Raw genomic sequence first — 22,382 nt, 5'->3', positions numbered from 1 at the left:
TTGTCTCGTGATTACGTCACAACTTATGAAATCAGATTTGCAATAAGTCTATGTTTAGTGCTCCTAATTAGTGTTTAAATATGCGATGTGACGGGACTTATGATTTAAACTGAAAAAAAAACCAAACTTGGCCTGAAACTTATAACTCAAAATTATCTAGATCAAATTTAAAGAATCTTTACCACCCCTATATACTGTGCAGTCCGGTACTTGCAGCAGGATGAGTCGCAAGTGTCATTGAGGGTACAGCCAATGCTTTCTGAAATTCCACGATCTCAAAACCCTATTTAGTTGGTGAAAAATTTTGAGTTTTGATAATATAGCACATTTCGTTGTTACTTGACAAATAATATTTAATTATAGATTAATTAGGCTTAAAAGATTCATCTCGTGCTAATTAGTAAGACTGTGTAATTAGTTATTTTTTCAACTGTATTTAATATTTCATGTATGTGTCTAGAGATTCGATGTGACGAGTATTGTAGAAATTTTTTGAACTAAACACAGTGTTACTGTTCAGGCCAGAGCAAGGCATGTTGCTAGCGAATCAGGTGCTACTAGCGTGACCTGTGCTTGTTTCTATCATAGAGTAATGTGCTAAATGCTCTGAACTGAGCGTCTTGGGGTTCTCTGAACCTCTCCTCTGTACATTGTTCCTGATGTTTAATACATGTCCGTTGTCAGAAAAAAAAACATCGCTGTGACTGCAGACTTAGACTGACTCCAACAACACGAGGCAAAAATGCGGATGCATTCCTTCATTTGCATCGCGCACAGTAGATACGTCGCCCACGCAAAATTGATCGTCTCCAACAACACGAGGCAAAATCTCCCACAAGCAAAATCCAAGCAAACCGCAAGCACTCCTCCCTCGTCCCCAACCGCCGTCACGCCCAAGCGAGGAAGGGGGAGGGAGGAGGCCCGCCGCCTCCTGCAGGGCTGCCACCGCGCTCCGGTCACCGTCGCGCGCAGGCCCGCCGCGCGGGAGCTCGACCGCCGCCACTCCGCACCTGCTCCTCCACCTCCTCCACTGCCACTCCACCCCGCCGCTGCGCTCACGGCCCTAGCAGGGAGGGCCACGCGCGAGACTCGGGCCGCGCTCCTCGAGGTCGCCTTCGGCTTCGGGGCCGGCGAGGACCTCTAGGCCGAGGCCATGGCGGTGCTCGCGCTGGTCGGCCTCGGGGAGGCTGAGGCCGCCGAGGTGGTGGGCCGGGAGGAGCGGGTCGCCAGGCTCGGCAAGGTCGTTGCCGCCGCTGGAGGCTAGGGTCAACACAGGCGCCGTCGTCGAGGCCGCCGCATCCGCGTCGGGCGCGAAGGCCTAGTCGGCGCTGGTGGAGGAGAAGGCCCCCGCGCGCGGTCCGCGTCCGCGAGGCCCACCGCTCGGCACGAGCCGCCGGCCTGCCATGCCCCGCCGCCCCGCCATGAGCCGCGGTCTCCTCCTCCCCTGCTCCTCCCTGCAGGCTCACCTGGCCCTGCCGGCCGCATATGCGTTCGAGGAGAGAGGGATTGCAATTTTGCATCACCTCTCTCCTCCAATGCAGTTTGACTCCCGAGTATGCGTTCTCCATTGGAGTAGATGCCTCGCATGAACAGTAGAGGTTGGAGAGGCAAAATACATTTGCCTGCCTCTATTGAAGTCAGTCTTATCGGCATGATCCTGAAAAGGGGAAAAAAAGGGTCAGTTGGATCCATGCCACTACAATTTCACAAAGTTGGATTTCATGTTGAAATCGATGCCATTGAGTGGCATGATTTTCAACGTGAAACCCAATTTCACGGAGTTGTGGTGGCATGAATCGAATTTTCCCAAAAAAAAAAAGGCACAGTGAAGATTGTTTCCTTCTGTTTGTTTACTGAATCCAAAACAAAGGGAGATGAAAGGCAAAGGCGCGCTGCACTACTGCAGTAACACTAGTTTTGGAAGAGGACAACATCAGTGTGAAAAAAGTGGGTTGTTCGGCCCTGCCATGCCATGCAAAGAGCAGCCCGTTTTTTCTACCGGTTTATATTTACCCTGCTGGTGCCATCGGGTCGGCATGTAGAGCCTGATTGACATACAAAATCGAAGCAAGCCAAGTAGGAGTACTTTTTTTTCTGTTGTAAGATTTAAAAAGTTTCTAGTAATTTCCCGTGATTTTGGTCAAAATGACTAATTTTTAGAGAAATTAATTGATAACTAAATCAAATCTTATTGACATTCTTTGATTTTAGCATGGTAAAAAAAGTTTTTGAATGATAAAAATTGATATTAAACCAATCAGGCCCGCAGAGCCGTGCGCGCCTCGGTCAACACCATCGGGAGGGCCGTACGTGGCCCGGCGCGAGCGAGCGGCCGCAGCGGCGCGGGCCGGACCAGGCGGGACCGGGGCTGGCCCCCGGCCAGCGGCAGGCGGCCGCGCGGCCACGCGGCGCAGCGCAACCGGCGGGCAATAAAGATCGCGTCCCCCGTCTCGTCGGCTTCGATTCCGCCCTTCCCATCCCGCAGCCCGTCTTCTTCTCCCCCCTAGCTCTGTAGCTCCCTGCCCCCCCACTCCCCGGCCTCGGAGAAAGGAAAGCCGCACTGGCACCGGCTCCTCCTCCCCTGCTCCTCCTTCCCATCCCGGTACGTACGCCGCTGTGCCTCCCTGTGACCCTGTCCTCGTTAGTTCTTTCCCTCTTTCCCGCTTGCCAAGGTGGCGCCTTTTTCTTCGACCCGCACCGCCGGCGAGATTGCTTCGTCGATTCCACCGCATTGGACGATTTTTCGTGTTGGGGGCGGCGCTTTGCCTGGTTAAGCCGATTGGGTGCTCTCAGTTTTGAATTCTTTTCGTTTCTCTCTGTTTATGTACCGTCTGTTCAAAACGCGCAAATCTGGGACTGGGAGTCTGTTCGACATGCCATGTATCGAGGTTTTGTTCTCCAGGCGTGGCGTTCTGTTTCTTGACGTGCGACAATCGTTACCTTGTCCAGCCTAGTTTGAAGCCGGGAATTAAGGGCATGCTTGGATTGGTGCCAAAATTTTGGCATGCCAAAGTTTTGGCTAGTCAAATATTGGGCAAAAAACTTGCCCACATTTTGGTAGAGAAAATGTGAGGGATGGGCAAATTTTGGCACCCAAACAAATAGTGGTTAAACTTTTGGTTTGCCAAAACTTTGGCATGCCAAAATTTTGGTATCAATCCAAACATGCCCTAAAAACGAGGAGAGGGAAGACAGACAAGTTTGAATTTTGTCCACAGTGTTTAGCTGTTTCAGTGATGGGTGGGTAGTTTGCAGAACGAAGAATATTATAGGAGTAGGACCATAGTTACAGGATTCGGGGTCGATGCCTCGTCCCACGACCCGGGATCGCCATTCCGATTCGAGGGTCGGGGTCGAAGAGGATCAGTGTCCCATTCAAGGTTGGATCGCGTCCCGATTTGAAAGGGGTCGCAGCCCCATTGTTTGCAGATTTAATTGGGATAAGGAGGTTAAGGACAGTGGATTGGTGTGGTTTTTGTTAGAAAATGAGCTGAATACTTGTAGCATGGTCGAAATGTACTCTTTTATACATTTCTTATATGCTTGGCCAGATTAATTTCTTCATTAGTAGCACATATATAGTTTTTGTTTTTATAAAGACACATGGACCCGAAGATATCGACCCCGATGAATCAGGGTCGCGTTCCACATAATAATTTATCGTTCCATAGAGGTATACCCCCTTCGTACCACAATTTTATAAAGTGACGACCCTCGACCCCGTTCCTCGACCCGGTCGACCCAGGAACTTTGTGACTATGAGTAGGACCACTAGGCCGCCTTTATCAATAGGATTCGCAGGGTTTATAAATTGGGGTTTTTTGGATCCATGCCATTACAATTTTCCAACTTCTGAAATACGCCATTACAATTCAACTATTTTGAAACTTGCCATTACAATTATTCGTTTCTTTGAATCGTGCCATTTTATACGTCTTTGATGCCTTTGGACCCACCTGCAGACCCTCGTATTTTCGTATGTCCCAAAATACTCCTGCTGCTTCTCTACCTACACTCACTGACGTGTGGGCCCACACATTAGCTTCTCCTTCAACCCTCTCCTCTCCATGCGCTGCTCACCTCTGCACCCCCCCACCCGCGCGCCGCCGGCCTGCTCCCTCGCCGGGCGAGCTCCCCCACCCGCCGGGAGAGCCCCTCCCCGCCTAGTCTTGCGCGGGCCTGCTATCACCCACCATCTGGGACGGCTCCGCCTGGGCCACGGAGGGGGGTAAGTACAAGGTCAACTACAAGTACGCGCCATTCGCGTCCGAGTTCTCCGACCTCGCCGTCGTCGGCCCCCGCGCCGTCCCGGTGCTCCGCGTCCCTCGCCGCGGCGGCGCGGGTGATGGCCCCGCGCCCCCCGGGCGAGCTCGCCGCCGCCGCGCCTCGCCTGGCCTCGCGCGGGCGCACCGCCGCCGCGCCCCCTGGCCGATCTCCCTCCGCCGCCCAAGCTCCACCCCACCGGCGCTGCCCCGAGCTCACGGCGCCGCCCGAGCTCACCGCTCCCCGCGCCGGCGCCGGCAGGGGCACCTCGCCTAGTGCCGCCCCAAGCTGTGCCAGATCTGCGATGTTGAGGTAGAAGGAAGAAGAAGCACCGAAGGTTGAAGAAGAAGCTGACGTGTGGGCCCCACACATCAGTGAGTGTAGGTAGAGAAGCAACAGGGCTATTTTGGGCCATACGAAAATACGAGGATCTGCAGGTGGGTCCAAGGGCATCAAAGACGTATAAAATGGCACGATTCAAAGAAACGAAGAATTGTAATAGCAAGTTTCAAAATAGATGAATTGTAATGGCGTATCTCAGAAGTTGGAAAATTGTAATGGCATGGATCAAAAAACCCTTATAAATTCAAAATGCGTGGTGTTGCTGCATCCCTCTGCAAACGCCGGATGTAACTTTTTTTTTCGGTTGGTGCTCTGTCTCTTTCTTGGCCCCTTTATCTGTACTTGTACGTGAATTGTGGGGAGATAAACTCTCCCTTTTTTTTCCGGGAATCATGAGGGAGAAGATTCGTTCGCAGCACAGACGGTACATGTAGCGTTCGTTTGTTTTGAGGGAGAAGATTTTTGTTTAAGTTTTTGAATCGTTCAAGTTAGCCCATCCTATTACCACTCATGTTTGGATCCACTAGTGCTAAAGGTTAGCACTTTCACCCATTAGCACTTTGCTTCCAAATGGAGCCTCAATGTTGATACTATTCACTATTCAGTTTGGTTGAGCACGTTGCTCAGTAATTTGCGCAATCTTTGTTCCTTTTCTGAAAAACTGAGCTTAAATGTTTGTTTAGTCCTATGTTGACAACAGTCAATGCATTTTTATTCGAGGCGTTTGGAGTAGGAAAGTAGTAGGGAAAAAGTGTGCTCTGCAAAGGGTGGTAAAGATCAATTTGACGAAGCACTTGCTCACTGTTCCACCTTTTTCTGCAATTTGTGCCTTAGGTCTGGAGCAGAGATGGGTGTCTTCGGTGGAACACCTCCTCCAACCAGCCCCTCGTCCCAGCACTGCGCAGAATGGGCCCGAACCTACCTGAAGTACTGCTTGTGCAGCCAGAAGGACAGTGCTGCCCTGGCACTTGGGCTGATCAGTGTGATAAGCGGGGGCGTCGCCGAGGTGCCGCAGATAATAACAAATTACAGACAGAAGTCAACAGAAGGGCTCTCTATCGCTTTTGAGAGGCAGTGGAGGCCTGCTTCTTGGTGTGATGAGTGATTGCCAACACATGGAGTGGACTAACTGTGTGTAGTCGCGACTCTGTGGAGTTTGCGCCAGTTCTTGGTCTGTGGTGTGCAGGTACACGGATGGCGCGGTTGCAGCGAGTCGGTTTTGACAAGAGCGTGGCGCGTGCCGATGTACCATGCGGCGGCGTTGCGGTGGTGGGAGCTCGACGACCATGCGGAGGCGGGAGACCTTGCGGTAGCGTTGGAGGCCCAACCGGACGACCGTGCGGTGGAGAAGGGCGGCCCAGATGCTTGGGCCACTGCTGGGCCGCGAGGCGATCCACTCCTGGCGCCAAGGCGGGACGGCGTGGAGTTTGTTGGTACCTCGGGAAAAACCAACGGCGGGATGCGTCGACGTCGACCAAGTCGAAGAGGTTTCGGCGGGAGGTCGAACACGTGGCGTCATCGGGCTTGGCGGGTGTGCCCGGAAACATCGCGCGGGAAGGTTTCGCGGTTCCTCCAAAACCGCACCCGAACTCGGTTTCGGCAGTTTTCCCAAAACTGCCCCCGCGAAGATTCCAGAAGGACGCGTGGCGACATCGGGAAGATTGCGTCGGGTCGAAGCAAACTACTCCAAGTCGTCGCAGCCGTCGGATGATCTTCAATGTATCTTTTCCAGTTTTGCCCCTAAGGGCCTTGTAGTTTAATTTCAGCACTTAGGGGTAGTCTAGTCTTTAGAGGATGGCTTGGAGAGAAAGGAAAAGTGGGAGGGCAGCTGGCCTGGCTAGTGAAAAGGAAGGCGCCCCTCCCTGGGTTGCTCTGGCGCTGGACATAACAGAAGAAGAGAGCCAGGCGCCACCTCCTCCCAGCTCTCTCTCTCTCAAGTTCTTCTTCTCCCCTTCCATCTCTAGGATTCTTGCAATGGATTTTTGAAGAACTTGTAAGGAGATCTTGTGGGAAAGGAGGCCCATCCCTCCTTGTGCCCTCGGGACTTTGAAATCAAGGTTCGTTTCATGTTCATCTGAGCTCTACATGCATGAATCATCCTAGTTCTTGATTTCCTTGTTCTGGTGTTTCTACTACTTGTTGCTGTGGTTCTTAAGGTTTTTCTTGGCAACTAGAATCATCCTAACCGAGTGCTAGAATTCATCTAGATCGCGAGCCTTCAAGAACTCAGTTTTAGGAAAATTCTGAAAACCCCGTTCTTGCCTCGTTCTTCGTCGATTCCTCACAATCCATGGAGTGGATCGTCGATTCCTTTGGTGGGTAGGTTCACAAGGTCTTTGTGAGCGTGCCTGCGAAATTTGGTTAGATTTCGACTTGATTTGGGCTTTCAAACGTCAAATCTCTCTCAGATCGCGGGCTGGAAAAACTCTGCTCCGCTCGGGCAGGATTTTTCCTTAACGCCGGTTGAACCGACGCTGGCGTTCCTGAGCGTCGGATCAACCGGTGAGTGCTTTTGTCACGGGTTAGGGTTTTTGGGGTTTATGTGTGATTGCACCGGTGCTTTGATCTCCCCGACGTCGGTTTAACCGGCGGTACTATTTTGGTTCGCAGTTTTGGGCGTTTGACCGACGTATAGGGTTTTGCCTACGTCGGATCAACCGGCGTTCATTTACTTTGGTTTTGTTGTCTCTCTGGACAACTGCTCCGACGCTCGAGGTTTTTGAGCATCGGTTTAACCTGTGTTCATTGCTTGGTTTGGTGCATTTTGTTGATCCTCTGGACAACTGCACCGACGTGAGTTTGCGATTTTGTCGGTTTAACCGACGTTCGATCACCGGTTTAACCGACGAGGTTCAAAACCCAGCGTCGGTTCAACCGGTGCTCACTGGTTGTTTGCTGCAGGCTCTGTATCACCGGTTTAACCGACGTCGTTCAAACGTGTGCGTCGGATCAACCGATGATATATACCTTGCTTGGTTCTTGCACTGTTTCGTGAAATTGCTTCCGCGCTTGATCGCTTTGGTTCCTAGGCTTGTTTTGTGTTAGTGTAGCTCCCTTGTAGCTACTCTGCACATCGCCTAGAACTCTGGGGTTGGGGTGCACTCTTGAATTGTGAGCCGAAGTTTTTGATCGCGATAATTTTCGAAGGCTCCCATTCACCCCCCCTCTGGTCGCATTTCTCGGTCCTACAATTGGTATCAGAGCCGGGACGGTTTCTCTATAGCCTTCTCCGGTTCGAAACCGTTGTGCGACCATGGGTTCACCGGGCAAACCCCCGATCTTCGATGGATCCGATTACGACTATTGGAAGGTGCGCATGCGTGCCTATCTTTTGAGTCTAGGTTCCGAGGTCTGGGAGATTTGCGTGGACCCTGATTATGTGAACCTTGCGGTTCGCACGACCGAGCTTCAGGTTAGGAGACATGAGGTCAATAGCAAGGCGTACAACGCTCTCATAGCCTGTCTCTCTCGTCCTGAGTTCGATCGTGTCAGCGACCTTCTCACAGCTCGGGAGATCTGGACACGGTTGGCCAATTTCCATGAAGGAACCAACCATGTCAAGTCGAGGCTGTATGAGACTCACCGGCGGGAGTACGAGAACTTTTCTCAGTTGCCGGGTGAGAGCATCGACATCATGTTCAGTCGTTTTCAGTCGATTGTGAACAAGGTGCGTGCGAACCAGCCACAGGGCACCCAGGCCTACTCCGATCATGAGAAGGCTATGAAGCTTCTCTATGCTCTTGATCGCAAGGTCTGGGAGGTGAAGGTCCAGACTATCATAGAGTCTGCTAGCTATGAGACCCTCACTGTGGATGAGCTGTTCAGTAAGCTCAAGGCTTCGGAGGTAGAGAAGCTCTCTCGAGCTAAGATGGAAGGCAATCATGCTGATGCCTCCGCCTCCAAGTCTATGGCCCTGGTAGGCAACTCTGGAGCTAACCCTGATCCTTCTCTTGGAGGTTTTTGCTTGTCTTCTCTTGTGTCTGTGACAGATGAGCAGCTGGAGGTGCTGGGAAACGAGGAGCTTGCATTGATCATCCACAAGTTCCAGCGTGCCTTCAACAACAGACAAGCACGAGCGAAGACCTGCTTCAACTGCGGCAAGACCGGCCACTTCGCCGCCGAGTGCCCCAGGAAGAAGAGTTCCAGGGATGATGACGGCCGCTCCAAGCACGAGGAGTACCGCGAGCACCGCCACAAGCACAAGAGTGGGCACTCCCACAAGAAGAATGGCGGACGTTCCAAGCGGCACCACGAGCGGAAGAAGAAGAACGTCGGCAAGTACAAGGACAAGCAGGCGTTCGTCGCCCAGAGCGAGGATCACTCCTCCACCAGCCAGAGTTCGACGTCTTCGTCCTCATCCAGCTCCAGTGACTCCGACTCACACCACCGCGGCGAAAAGAAGCGGAGCTCCAAGAAGAAGGCCACAGAGGGCTTCACTGGCCTTTGCCTCCATGCTGGGAAGGCGGACGGTCTTTGCACCATGGCCATCGACTCCGACGCCGACGGAACTCCTTCCACTACTGCAGAGCTTGCACCTCAGCTAGAGTCAAGCTCTGAGGTACGTCCTGAGCACCCCACTCCTGAGGAGTTGGAGGATCTTTACACTGCTTTAGATAATCAGGATTTGATCATTAAGGATGCTAAGAGGCAGTTTAGGGCGTTGAGACAGGAGCTGAAGGAAGCTAAGTTAGCTTTAGAGATTGCTCAGTCTGCCCCCGTAGTGGAGGATTGTGTTGAGGAGGATGAGTGCAGTCAGTGCATCGGTTTGATGTCTGACCTGTCCGAGCTCAGGAGCAAGTATGATGAGAACTTGCTCAAGCTCGAGGAGGGCAAGAAGGCCATGGATGAGCTCAAGTTCCGGCCTACCCTCTTGGGTGCTTGCAAGGAGTGCTCAGCACTTAGAGAAGAGCTTAAGGAGAAGAATGTTGCTTTGAGGAAGTTGGAGAAATCCGCAGTTCCTAGCTCTTGCTCTGCTGATTGTACTGTGTGCCCAAGCCTGATCACTGAGCTTGAGGAGGCACGGAAGAACAAGACCCGGATGGAGGAGGAGAACTCCCACCTTCGGGAGATTCTCAGTTGGGTGTCCGCCCGCGAGCCTCAGTTGGGCATGATGGTTCAGCAGTTTAAGCGTCCTGATGGTGTTGGGGTTGGTTTTGCTTTTACTCCTGCTGACTTTGTCCAACCCTATGGTAAGATTGGTGAGATACTTGAGCCGAGTGTGAATGTACTCTCTTCCACAGCTTCACCAGTTCCTAAGCCAGCACCAGTTAAGGACGGAATCCTCACTGAGCCACCTAAAGCTCCACCTAAAAATCCAGTGTGGGTTCCCAAGCCTAACCATCTCAAGAACCGACTGGATACACTCCCTCCTAGTGGTAAGCCAATTCCTAAGCCCAAGGTGAGGACTCAGCCCCCCAGAGTTCCTCAGAGAGCCCCAGCTTCTACACCACAGCCTACACACAAGAGAGAGCCTTACCTATGTGAGTGGTGCGAAAGGGAGGGTCACTTGGCAGAATTTTGCTTCCGGAAGTTGAGGTTTGAGCGCAGGCAGTCTGAGAGGCGCGCTCCGGAAGTGTTCCACCAGGCTACAGGTGGACACACTCCAGCTCGACGTGGGCAGAGGCGGGATGCCAGGCCACGTCGTGTAGGTGGAGGAGGGGGAGGCGGTGGTGGTTACCGTGCTCCTGTTGGTGGTTTCGCCGGCCCCGGTCCACACCGTGCTTTCGGTGATGGTCAGCGTGGCCGAAGCTTTGGTGGCAGAGGCGCACCACGTTTTCCTCAGCGTGGTGGTCGCCAGCCACAGTTTTCGTTTGAGGATACTTACCCTGCTTTCGAGCAGATGGCACGACACTGGTTTGCTTCTTACTGTGCTAACCCCAGTGTCGGGCCATTTGCCCGCTCCTTCTCTTCTTACTGAGCAGGACACTCGAGGCCTGGAGGACATATGGCTCATGGACTCCGGTTGTTCGCGCCACATGACCGGAAGTCACAGATGGTTCTCCAGCCTCACCCCGATGAAGGACAAAGAGTACATCACCTTCGGGGATAACAGCAGAGGAAAGGTACGTGGAGTTGGCGCTATTCGGATTTCAGATGACTTCACCTTGAGAGAAGTTGCTCTTGTTGATAAGCTGGGTTTTAATCTGCTCTCTGTTTCACAACTTCTTGATGATGGGTTTGAAGTGAGTTTTAAGAGAGGTTGCTCGCGTGTTCTTGATTCCAGAGGAGAGTTTGTGTGCGGCATTGTTCCTTTTGGCCGTGTGTTTCGCATTGACTTTTCTGGATCTTCTTCTAGCACCTCTCACTGTCTGGTGACTGGTCAGTCTTCTGAGCTCTGGAGATGGCATAGGAGACTCGGTCACTTGAGCTTTGATCTACTAGTTAGGCTCAGCTCACTTGGTCTGATCCGAGGATTGCCCAAGCTGAAGATGGACAAGGACCTTGTGTGTCACCCGTGTCGTCACGGGAAGATGGTTTCCCTTCCGCACCCACCTGTAAATCAGGTGATGACATCGCACCCTGGCGAGCTTCTTCACATGGACACCGTTGGTCCTGCTCGCATGCGCTCTGTCGGTGGGAAGTGGTACATTCTTGTGATCGTTGACGACTTCTCTCGGTACTCTTGGGTTTTCTTCTTGGAGACTAAGGATGAAACTTTTCAGCACTTTCGTGATCTTGCTTTGAGGTTACAGAACGAGCTTCCACATGCCATGAGGGCTATCCGCAGTGATAATGGAACTGAATTTAAGAACGCTCGTTTTGATGACTTCTGTCGTGACTTTGGTCTTGATCACCAATACTCCTCTCCTTATGTTCCTCCACAGAATGGCGTGGTTGAACGCAAAAATCGGACCTTAGTGGAAATGGCCAGGACGATGCTCGATGAGCATAGGACTCCTAGGCGTTTTTGGGCCGAAGCGATCAACACCGCATGCTATGTTGCCAACCGCATCTTCCTTCGCTCATTCATGAAAAAGACTTCGTATGAGTTGCGGTTTGGTCGACAGCCCAGAGTGTCCCACCTGCGTGCTTTTGGTTGCAGATGCTTTGTTCTGAAGGAGGGAAATCTTGATAAGTTTGAGTCTAGGAGCTATGATGGCATTCTTCTTGGCTATGCTCTTCAATCCAGAGGCTATCGTGTTCTTATTCTTGAGACTAACCGGATCGTCGAAACTTGTAATGTAACCTTCGACGAGTTCACTCCTTCTTTGTCTGCTTCTTTGGAGTGTGCAGGTGATGAGGAGGTTGGCCAGGACATCTTTGAGGATGAGGATGAGCCTGAGGCCTTTGAGGATGATGGTGGTGTCCCTGCGCCGGCTGCAGGCCCACTTCCTGGAGATTCGAGTTCTGACGACGATGGCGGCCCGCTCCCCACAGCTTCGACTACGGCCGATCCACGTCCAGCTCAAGGTTCTTCCTCCGGGACCCATGTTGAGGGCGGTGGCGAGGCGACTTCGTCAAGAGAAGCACCACGACACATTCAGCGTCGTCATCCACCTCAACAAATGTTAGGTGACCTCAACGAACGAACCACGAGGTCCAAGGTAACAAGTATCGCTGGCTTTGCTCGTTCAGCGTTTGTTGCCTCCTTTGAGCCCAAAGATATTGAACATGCTTTATCTGATTCTAACTGGGTCAATGCCATGCATGAGGAGCTAGAAAACTTTGAGCGAAACCAAGTCTGGGTCCTTGTAGAGCCTCCACCAGATTGCCACCCTATAGGTACCAAATGGGTTTTCAAGAACAAACAGGGTGAGGATGGGATGGTTGTGAGGAACAAGGCTAGGTTAGTAGCTCAGTGTTACAGCCAGCAGGAGGGGATAGATTATGAGGAGACCTTTGCACCTGTAGCTCGTTTAGAGGCCATCAAGATCTTTTTAGCCTTTGCAGCTTCGAAGGGGTTCAAGCTGTATCAGATGGATGTTAAGAGTGCCTTTTTGAACGGGTTTATAGAGGAGGAGGTCTATGTGAAGCAACCTCCTGGCTTTGAGAGTCCCAAGTTTCCAGACCGAGTCTTCAAGCTTCAAAAGGCTTTGTATGGTCTGAAGCAAGCCCCTAGAGCCTGGTATGCGAGATTGAGAGCCTTTTTGCTTAAACAGGGGTTTGTCATGGGATCGGTAGATAAGACTTTGTTTCTCCTCAGGCGTGGTGCTGATTTTCTGTTGGTTCAGATTTACGTGGATGACATTATCTTTGGTGGCTCCTCTCACTCTCTTGTTTCTAGTTTTTCTGATGACATGAGCAGGGAGTTTGAGATGTCTATGATGGGTGAGCTTCAGTTCTTCCTCGGGTTGCACATCAAGCAAACCCGGGATGGCACCTTCGTCCACCAGGCCAAGTACACCAAGGACATGCTCAAGAAGTTCGACTTCGGGGAACTCAGTCCCATGCCGACTCCCATGAGCACTTCTACGGCGCTGGATGAGGACACTGCAGGTGTTGCTGTGGACCAGAAGGAGTATAGGAGCATGATCGGCTCGCTCCTGTACTTGACGGCCACCAGACCCGACATCCAGTTCGCGGTCTGTCTCTGCGCGAGGTTCCAGGCTTCTCCGCGCACTTCTCACAGGAACGCTGTGAAGAGGATTTTTAGGTACCTTCGATACACTCCTGAGTTTGGCTTATGGTACTCTTCTTCCTCTTCTCTTGCGTTGGTTGGCTTCTCTGATGCTGATCATGGTGGGTGTCGGATTGATCGCAAGTCGACTTCAGGCACTTGCCAGTTTCTTGGAACTTCTCTTGTGTCTTGGTCTGCCCGCAAGCAAACTAGTGTAGCCCTTTCCACCACAGAAGCCGAATACGTAGCTGCTGCTAGTTGTTGCTCCCAGATCCTTTGGATGAGACACACTCTCAGTGATTATGGCCTAACCTATGGCAGAGTTCCCATTTTCATTGACAGCACCTCAGCCATTAGCTTAGCCAAGAACCCTGTCCTACACTCTCGCTCCAAGCATATAGACGTGAGGTTCCACTTTCTGAGAGATCACTATGAGAAGGGTGATGTCGAGCTGACCCATGTGTCCACTGAAAATCAAGTAGCCGACATCTTGACCAAGCCCCTAGAACAAGCCACCTATGCTCGCTTGCGGGGAGAGCTTGGCGTGTGCTACCCATTTTGAGTTGGGTAGTTGTTTTTGTAGTTTAGGTTTTGTTTTTCCTTCTTTTTGCTTTTTCCTTCTTTTTGTGTACATACCATCTTGCATTGCATTTGCTCATATGCATTACACTTGCACTAAGCTTCTCATGTATGATATCTGCATTTGCTTGTGCCTTGTGCTATGCTATGAGTTGTATATATGCTTTGACCATGAGTAGCTAGCTCCTTTGAATATGTTGTATATTGGCTCTGAGCTTAGCTATTTTATTCTTTGAAAATCATAAAACATGGTCACCTTCTGGATCTGCTACTAGCATGTGTAGGTTTGTATGCTTATGCTATCTTGATCATGCTTAGTGGCTAGGTCCCTTGCTCTCACATGCAACAAGATGCCCTCTTTTCTGTTGGAATAGTTTAATTGGTATCTAATTTCAAAAAGTCCAACAATTTGGTTTATCTTGGGTTGCTTTGAGTGAAAAGATCCAAGTGGGATTGCTTGCACCACTGTTCTTGTATCGAGACTGCTCCTCTGGAGAACTTGGACAAGGCTGTGGATGACTAAGAGTGGTGTCTTAAGCTTCTGATGGTTCTTGACCTAGGCTTGGCACATTCGTTAAGTTAAGCGCCTGCAAGCTTTCAACCCCTGGCACCGAAATTTGAAAGTTTTCAATTGGTATCAAGGCTGCTTGAGTGTCAGTTGCTGTGATATGGTTTGGGTAGCTCACCTGTATGTTCTTGCTAGCTCTAGCATGCTTGCTTGCCTTCTAGTATGCTAGGTCCTTTATGGTGATGCTTTTCCTTTACAAATGACAAATGCTTGCTCATGATCTGTATAGATATATTCTTATGAGCTTCTTCATGCATTGTCTTTGTATATGCACCCTCATATGCTGTGCTGATTTGACCCTTGCAAATGCTCTTGTTCTGTACCTGGAAGCTTTTAGGCACGCATGCACTTCATGGCATATTTCCAGGGGGAGCATCTAGGCAGGGGGAGTTTCCTTGACGTGTGCCTTGTCAACAAGGGGGAGAGAATGTTGTTTTTTGTCTCACCTTAGGGGTTAGGGTGAAATTTCTTGATCCTTGTCCAAAGGGGGAGAGTTTGTTTGTTTGATCTCAGGGAGAGATTCAGACTTTGAGTGTGCACACATCGGGGGAGAGTTGCATAGTGAGGGGGAGCTGCATTTCAGGGGGAGTTTTTGAGCCTTTTCATGCTCTTTGCTGGTTGCGTTGAGCTTAGCCTCTTTCTGGAGGAACCAGATTTGCACATGCTTGGCTGTGTTGAGCCTTGCCTCTTTCTTGAGGGGTCAAGCATGTTTTGGAGTCAGTGCGTCGAGCCGTTGCCCTTGTCTTAGGGGCTGACTCTTTTGGCTTTGCTATCTTCAAGTGATCTTTTCTGGCTTTCATTCGCTTTTGATCACTTGAGTTAACTCTCTTTGTTTTCTATTTCTTTTTGGTTACCCTTTTCTTTCACCAGTGCCCGTGAGGGGTATGGTGTTGACAATGCACTCATCAAGGGGGAGATTGAGAGGCAGTGGAGGCCTGCTCCTTGGTGTGATGAGTGATTGCCAACACATGGAGTGGACTAACTGTGTGTAGTCGCGACTCTGTGGAGATTGCGCCAGTTCTTAGTCTGTGGTGTGCAGGTACACGGATGGCGCGGTTGCAGCGAGTCGGTTTTGACAAGAGCGTGGCGCGTGCCGATGTACCATGCGGCGGCGTTGCGGTGGTGGGAGCTCGACGACCATGCGGAGGCGGGAGACCTTGCGGTAGCGTTGGAGGCCCAACCGGATGACCGTGCGGTGGAGAAGGGCGGCCCAGATGCTTGGGCCACTGCTGGGCCGCGAGGCGATCCACTCCTGGCGCCAAGGCGGGACGGCGTGGAGTTTGTTGGTACCTCGGGAAAAACCAACGGCGGGATGCGTCGACGTCGACCAAGTCGAAGAGGTTTCGGCGGGAGGTCGAACACGTGGCGTCATCGGGCTTGGCGGGTGTGCCCGGAAACATCGCGCGGGAAGGTTTCGCGGTTCCTCCAAAACCGCACCCGAACTCGGTTTCGGCAGTTTTCCCAAAACTGCCCCCGCGAAGATTCCAGAAGGACGCGTGGCGACATCGGGAAGATTGCGTCGGGTTGAAGCAAACTACTCCAAGTCGTCGCAGCCGTCGGATGATCTTCAATGTATCTTTTCCAGTTTTGCCCCTAAGGGCCTTGTAGTTTAATTTCAGCACTTAGGGGTAGTCTAGTCTTTAGAGGATGGCTTGGAGAGAAAGGAAAAGTGGGAGGGCAGCTGGCCTGGCTAGTGAAAAGGAAGGCGCCCCTCCCTGGGTTGCTCTGGCGCTGGACATAACAGAAGAAGAGAGCCAGGCGCCACCTCCTCCCAGCTCTCTCTCTCTCAAGTTCTTCTTCTCCCCTTCCATCTCTAGGATTCTTGCAATGGATTTTTGAAGAACTTGTAAGGAGATCTTGTGGGAAAGGAGGCCCATCCCTCCTTGTGCCCTCGGGGCTTTGAAATCAAGGTTCGTTTCATGTTCATCTGAGCTCTACATGCATGAATCATCCTAGTTCTTGATTTCCTTGTTCTGGTGTTTCTACTACTTGTTGCTGTGGTTCTTAAGGTTTTTCTTGGCAACTAGAATCATCCTAACCGAGTGCTAGAATTCATCTAGATCGCGATCCTTCAAGAACTCAGTTTTAGGAAAATTCTGAAAACCCCGTTCTTGCCTCGTTCTTCGTCGATTCCTCACAATCCATGGAGTGGATCGTCGATTCCTTTGGTGGGTAGGTTCACAAGGTCTTTGTGAGCGTGCCTGCGAAATTTGGTTAGATTTCGACTTGATTTGGGCTTTCAAACGTCAAATCTCTCTCAGATCGCGGGCTGGAAAAACTCTGCTCCGCTCGGGCAGGATTTTTCCTTAACGCCGGTTGAACTGACGCTGGCGTTCCTGAGCGTCGGATCAACCGGTGAGTGCTTTTGTCACGGGTTAGGGTTTTTGGGGTTTATGTGTGATTGCACCGGTGCTTTGATCTCCCCGACGTCGGTTTAACCGGCGGTACTATTTTGGTTCGCAGTTTTGGGCGTTTGACCGACGTATAGGGTTTTGCCTACGTCGGATCAACCGGCGTTCATTTACTTTGGTTTTGTTGTCTCTCTGGACAACTGCTCTGACGCTCGAGGTTTTTGAGCATCGGTTTAACCGGTGTTCATTGCTTGGTTTGGTGCATTTTGTTGATCCTCTGGACAACTGCACCGACGTGAGTTTGCGATTTTGTCGGTTTAACCGACGTTCGATCACCGGTTTAACCGACGAGGTTCAAAACCCAGCGTCGGTTCAACCGGTGCTCACTGGTTGTTTGCTGCAGGCTCTGTATCACCGGTTTAACCGACGTCGTTCAAACGTGTGCGTCGGATCAACCGATGATATATACCTTGCTTGGTTCTTGCACTGCTTTCGTGAAATTGCTTCCGCGCTTGATCGCTTTGGTTCCTAGGCTTGTTTTGTGTTAGTGTAGCTCCCTTGTAGCTACTCTGCACATCGCCTAGAACTCTGGGGTTGGGGTGCACTCTTGAATTGTGAGCCGAAGTTTTTGATCGCGATAATTTTCGAAGGCTCCCATTCAACCCCCCCCCCCCCCCTCTGGTCGCATTTCTCGGTCCTACAGCTTTTCTAATGACCTGGATAGTTGGGTATGCTGTTCCACTTGTCTTCTGCTCCTCGATGTGATTATTGTTGTTTCACACGTCTTGTGGTCTTTGGATGTGATTATATTGTGTCATGATAATTGTAGTTGTACACCGATGTTATGTGCGATACCCTGTCTAATTTTCCTTGTTATTCTTCTATAATTGTACAGGGATTTGTTTAACCTTGTCGGCTGCTTCCTGGAACCTGCTACTGTTAGATCTGTTTTTTGTCCTTTTTCTGAGCCATCTTCAACAATAACTTGACACATCGATGTTGTAGGGCATTAACATTTTTGTATCTGATTTAATGAATAATAGTTGCCTTCGATAGAATACCTGTTTCTCGTTAAATATAATATCATTATTTGGTATAGTGTAATGAGGTGTTATTATTCCTACATATGGGGATTATTCCACTCATTTCTGCCAGCCTGTGCTATTCCCTGAAGGCGTGAACCAGCATTATTAAGCTCAGATTGCAATTATCCGTGAACCAGCATACCAGCATTATGAATCTCAGATTGCTATTATCTCTGAACCAGCATACTCTTGTCCTATGAATTAGGGACTCCTAAACAAGAATTCCAATTCTAGGTCTGAAAAAGACATGTTCCAATAGATCTATTGTGTTCTCTGTAATCATGTGGCATCTACTGCTCTGATGTTTGCTTGCCAATAAGTTGCTCTATTATGAATTTATATAGTCAACCTTTTCCTGTTTGATGAGATGAAATCTATCCATGAGATTACACGAGCTTCGGTTTTTGAAATATGTGTCTATTTTAATATTTTCATTTTATTTATTTTGCAGCTGCCGACCCAGTCTTACATGGCATTGGTAAGGCATAATACCAAGGTTTTTTTTTGGACTTGTATCATTTTGATTCCTGCAGCTGAATGATCAATCCTAGCTTTTGTAATGTAGCTGTATACAATAACTACTATGATCCTAACTGGACAGACGATATACTATAGCCACATCTACCACCATCTTAAAGCGAAGAAATCCAGGGCAACCAGCAAGGTGACTACCTCAAATTTTGTGTAGATAATCTGCATCCACTTTGCATGGATAACTTTTTTAATATATTGGGAAAATAATGCAACAATCTGTCAATTGTAACACTGCAACCACATATATCTTGTACTTATGGATTCATTTATTCATAAATTGCCTCACCCATAGCTTCGTAGTTTATTAGTGCTCTTCATTGCTGTGAGGCGCCCTGGTAGGACATTGCTGTCAGTTGTCTTATTAAATTATTCTTAATGAAATGCGAATATTTATTTGTTTTTAGGCCAGATTCACTTGATATTGTCACAGAACTTTAACTACTATTGTACTACTATCTTCTAAATAAATTATCTCTCTTTTTTGGGGGGTCTCATGATTTTCAGCCTCAGAAGCATCAGCGAGGGGACACTTCATTACGTGAGAAGCTTTTGGGTGCCAAGGACGGTGGGGCATCCAGAAACAACCACCAGTCAGATGCTACAATTCCTATTCCAAGCTCACCTATTCCTGTTAATACAAAATTTTCCGAACAATACCATACTCCAAGCAGCCCCACCTCAGACTACTACTATACGTAATGTTCTTGAGCTACTAATGTTCGAACGATGTTAGGTGCATTATTTCTTTTCTTTACTTGTATGGTACTGATAGGCTAATGGAGTATGCTCTTAAGTGGCTACTGTGCTAGATGATGCTGTTTTTTTCATATTGCCTGCCGACTAAGAAATATGCAAACAGACACAAATTGATCAGGAGTGTTTAACTTTTAGTTGATTTTACAGGTCAGCTAGATCTTTATCAAGGAGTCCAGTGCCAACTGCTGGTACATGGTTGGGCAATACTCGTCAGTCATCAAGGACGCCTCCACAAACAAATGGCCACAGGGAACCTTTAATTGGTGAGATTGCTACAGCACAATCTGCATCACCTACTAGAACGAAAAATGCCCTCTCAGTGGTAAGTTAATCTGTGACCAACTTTTTACTTTATTTCCTGAGGTTGGAGCTACGAAAGTGCTTATCAATGTAATTCAGGTACCATGGCTGGGTCTTCTGTTCAGCATGTGTCTCTTGCACCTTTTAGTTGGAAACACACATAGGGAAGTGCCAAGTGGAACTGTCATACCAGTGGGAAGAAGGCTTTTACTGTTTAAGGTAAGCTGATATTTGCTTTCCAGTTTCAGACTTGTGGGTTGTGGCAGAACCCGGTATCCGAAGCATTTTGCACCAAGTATATTTACTGATTCAAAAGACCTGTAACTTGAATGACGATTAACATGACAAATTAATTTGTTCATGCGTCACAGGATGATCAAGGACATTCATCTCTCAGTCATGGCAGTGGAAGTGAAATTGGAAGCTTTCTTGGTTGGGCAATGGCGATAATCTATATGGGTGGACGACTGCCCCAGATTTTCTTAAATGTGAGTCACCACAAACAATTGAACACTTTTCCTGTTATAACTTTTTTTAAAATGGAAAATACATCTTTGGCACTACATTACCAGGTTGGCTGTGCCACATAGTAGCTATAGTTCAGTACTTCTGTGGGATGATGGGTGGAAAATGTCTATGTGAGGAAATCGTAACCAATCATTCACCTACATTCCTATTGTACATCTTCTTATTTTCTTAATGGTTTCCTGTTATCAATAGATAGCTGTTCTAGTTAAAATTAGGCAAGTCTGTCTGAAAAATTGCACCATGGTCTGACCTGTCTTTATTACCCTGCAAATGCAAAGAGGCCATGCTGAGGCAAGTTTGATTCACCTCCTATATTCTCCAATTTGTTGCTACTGCAGGCGATACCTGATAGCTCCACCTTTTCTTTTGCTGTTTGTAATTTTGAGCATTTCACTAACACTTCATATCATATAGAGAACAAAAAGAACCCATATAAATCATCCATATAAAGTTAGGTGAAAAGATGATAATCATATAAATTTATCCAATTGTCACCTGCTATGGTAGGTCAGTTGGTATTTCCCCCCCCCCCCCCCCCCCCCCCCCATATGATGGTTAACTAATTTGGCTTGTAATTCTGTTCAGGGGCTCAATCCATTAATGTTTACCTTTGCTTTATTGGGGAATTCGACATACGTAGGAAGGTAACACATGATTCATGGACCCAACTTTCACATATTTATTCCATTTTTTCAATAGTATCTCATCACCAATCTAATATGAGCAATCCATCTTTTCTTCTGATGTGATCCTTAAACTTACTGGCATGTTGTACCATCCTCATGATTCTTCTTTTCCAATGCAGTATACTTGTAAACAGCCTGGAATGGTCAAAACTTAGACCAAATCTGCCTTGGCTTGTAGATGCTGGAGGATGTGTTTTACTCGATTCTTTTGTATCCTTTTCACCTGTTCTCCTATGAGCATCAAGCTGTTTCTAGCTACTTTTTAATCCTAGTGTGTCTATTCTGTATTAAATATCTGAACTACTGTACATCTGAGACCTTTAACTATGTTTCACAGATTATTCTTCAGTTCCTTTATTTTCATTACCGGAAGCAAAATGAGCCTTCAGATGAGCACAACAATGCAGATAAAGCTTAGTCGACAGCAAGAGAGAAATCTCTTTTCTTCTTCAGGGCAAAAGGTAGGTTCTTTGGTATGAATACTTGTGATGCTACAATTCTTGTTTGGTGGAGCCTTAATGCATCTTCCATTTTCAGCTGCATGTATTTTTTTATCACCGGTGCATATATATAAGATCAAAACGAACTTGTTAAACTGGATAAAAACTGAACATCAAATAGATGACTGCAGTCTCTCAAACAGGTTACGTAGCTCGGGATTCAGATAAAACTGCACACTTGGAAAAGCTAACCTGTAAACTAGCACATGTTACTCTGATAAGTTGTTCGGTCGTTGTACCTCAGTCAGCAGATGTACGGATGGGTCGTCCACCCTTCCTATTTTATGGGTTTTTTTAATCCGGTTTCCACACAAGAAACAAGGCGAGCCCTTTTTTTTTTAAAAAAAAAGTTCTTATAATAAAATTTGCGGCAAAGCTTTTGCCACCCTTTAGATTGCCACGATTTTTAAAAAAGAAAACCTAGTGCAGCCTAAGACCAGTGACGAATCTGGAGATAGAACATGCATATTCAGCAACTCATTTCGTTGAGTTTCTGCAGTTTCATGCCTGAAGCTGAAGGTACACCCCATACTTCAGCAGCCCCGCATTTCTAGCGCAAGAGCTTGCTGCATTTTCTGGGGCATTGTTTCAGAAGTTTGGTGCCTGCAGGGTGACTCAGAGCGAGCATCACGTGGAGACGCTTCAGGCAGTTTTTCTGTTCTGTAGTATATCAGAATGTCTCGTTGTACGTAGTGGTACATCCAATGTCGACTGGCTTTCTCTCATTTTCTGTTCTTTTTGTAGCTTCTTTTCGCTTAACAGTCTGTATATTCGAGATGGCATCATCGGATAACAATGTGTTGGTTCTTACTACGATTTTTTCTTTTATCATACTGCTTATCTCCTCTCTGAGTGTGACCCTTTACAGAGTTTCCTCGTGAGAGCAAGCCTAATGATTTAGCCAGCTGCTGGCTGCAAAAATCCTTGTAGCTCATTTCTCAGTCCATTTATATAATGATTTATCACTCCATTATTAATATACGACCCATTTATCTATCTCACAAATTTTCTTGGTTCTTGTGTCGAAGCTGGCTATAAGCTTACAGCCCACTTCTCTTCTCTCTTTTTCTCTCTCCATCTCAGCATTGAGCCTGTTTATAGCCCACTATAGCACTTGCTCTGAGCCGTGACTAGGCCTGCTCGGCTCAGATTATGAATAAAATAAACAAAAATAGTGGCACGCTCGGTTTTTAATACCTCGAGCCACCTTGTTAAGTTCCCTGAGTCAAATATAATTCAGAATTACCATCTCCGGATCTAGGATGGAATTTAGTGGAGTTTATTTTTCTCTTCTTTTTTACTTTTTCTTTTCTTCTTTTTCTTTTCTTCCTCT

The 22,382-nt window shown here is 48.5% G+C and overlaps 1 protein-coding gene across 10 annotated transcripts; it reads left to right on the top strand.

Annotated features, from left to right (window-relative positions):
• Positions 1–2,477: 2,477 nt before the first annotated feature.
• On the top strand, positions 2,478–21,894 carry LOC120672349. Of its 10 annotated transcripts, XR_005674080.1 has the most exons (14): positions 17,349–17,388; positions 17,556–17,598; positions 18,197–18,223; positions 18,311–18,409; positions 18,784–18,974; positions 19,183–19,357; positions 19,435–19,554; positions 19,707–19,823; positions 20,134–20,154; positions 20,449–20,507; positions 20,669–20,759; positions 20,887–21,010; positions 21,549–21,568; positions 21,659–21,894. XR_005674080.1 is itself a non-coding variant. In XM_039952693.1 (13 exons), the coding sequence occupies exons 1-12, from the start codon at positions 17,372–17,374 to the stop codon at positions 21,558–21,560; spliced, it is 1,005 nt and encodes a 334-aa protein (XP_039808627.1). In that variant the 5' UTR covers positions 17,347–17,371; the 3' UTR covers positions 21,561–21,568; positions 21,659–21,894. The 10 variants fall into 10 exon arrangements, 6 of the variants coding, with proteins under 6 accessions (XP_039808629.1, XP_039808627.1, XP_039808628.1 ...); XM_039952693.1 differs by lacking the exon at positions 20,669–20,759 and having other exon boundaries at positions 17,347–17,388; XM_039952690.1 differs by having other exon boundaries at positions 21,549–21,894.
• The last annotated feature ends 488 nt before the right edge of the window (positions 21,895–22,382 follow it).

The sequence above is a fragment of the Panicum virgatum genome, chromosome 5N (assembly GCF_016808335.1).
Source record: "Panicum virgatum strain AP13 chromosome 5N, P.virgatum_v5, whole genome shotgun sequence".
Lineage (NCBI taxonomy): Eukaryota > Viridiplantae > Streptophyta > Magnoliopsida > Poales > Poaceae > Panicum > Panicum virgatum.
The sequence above is the reverse complement of the archived record's forward strand: the minus strand, read 5'-3'. Positions and strand labels throughout refer to the sequence as shown.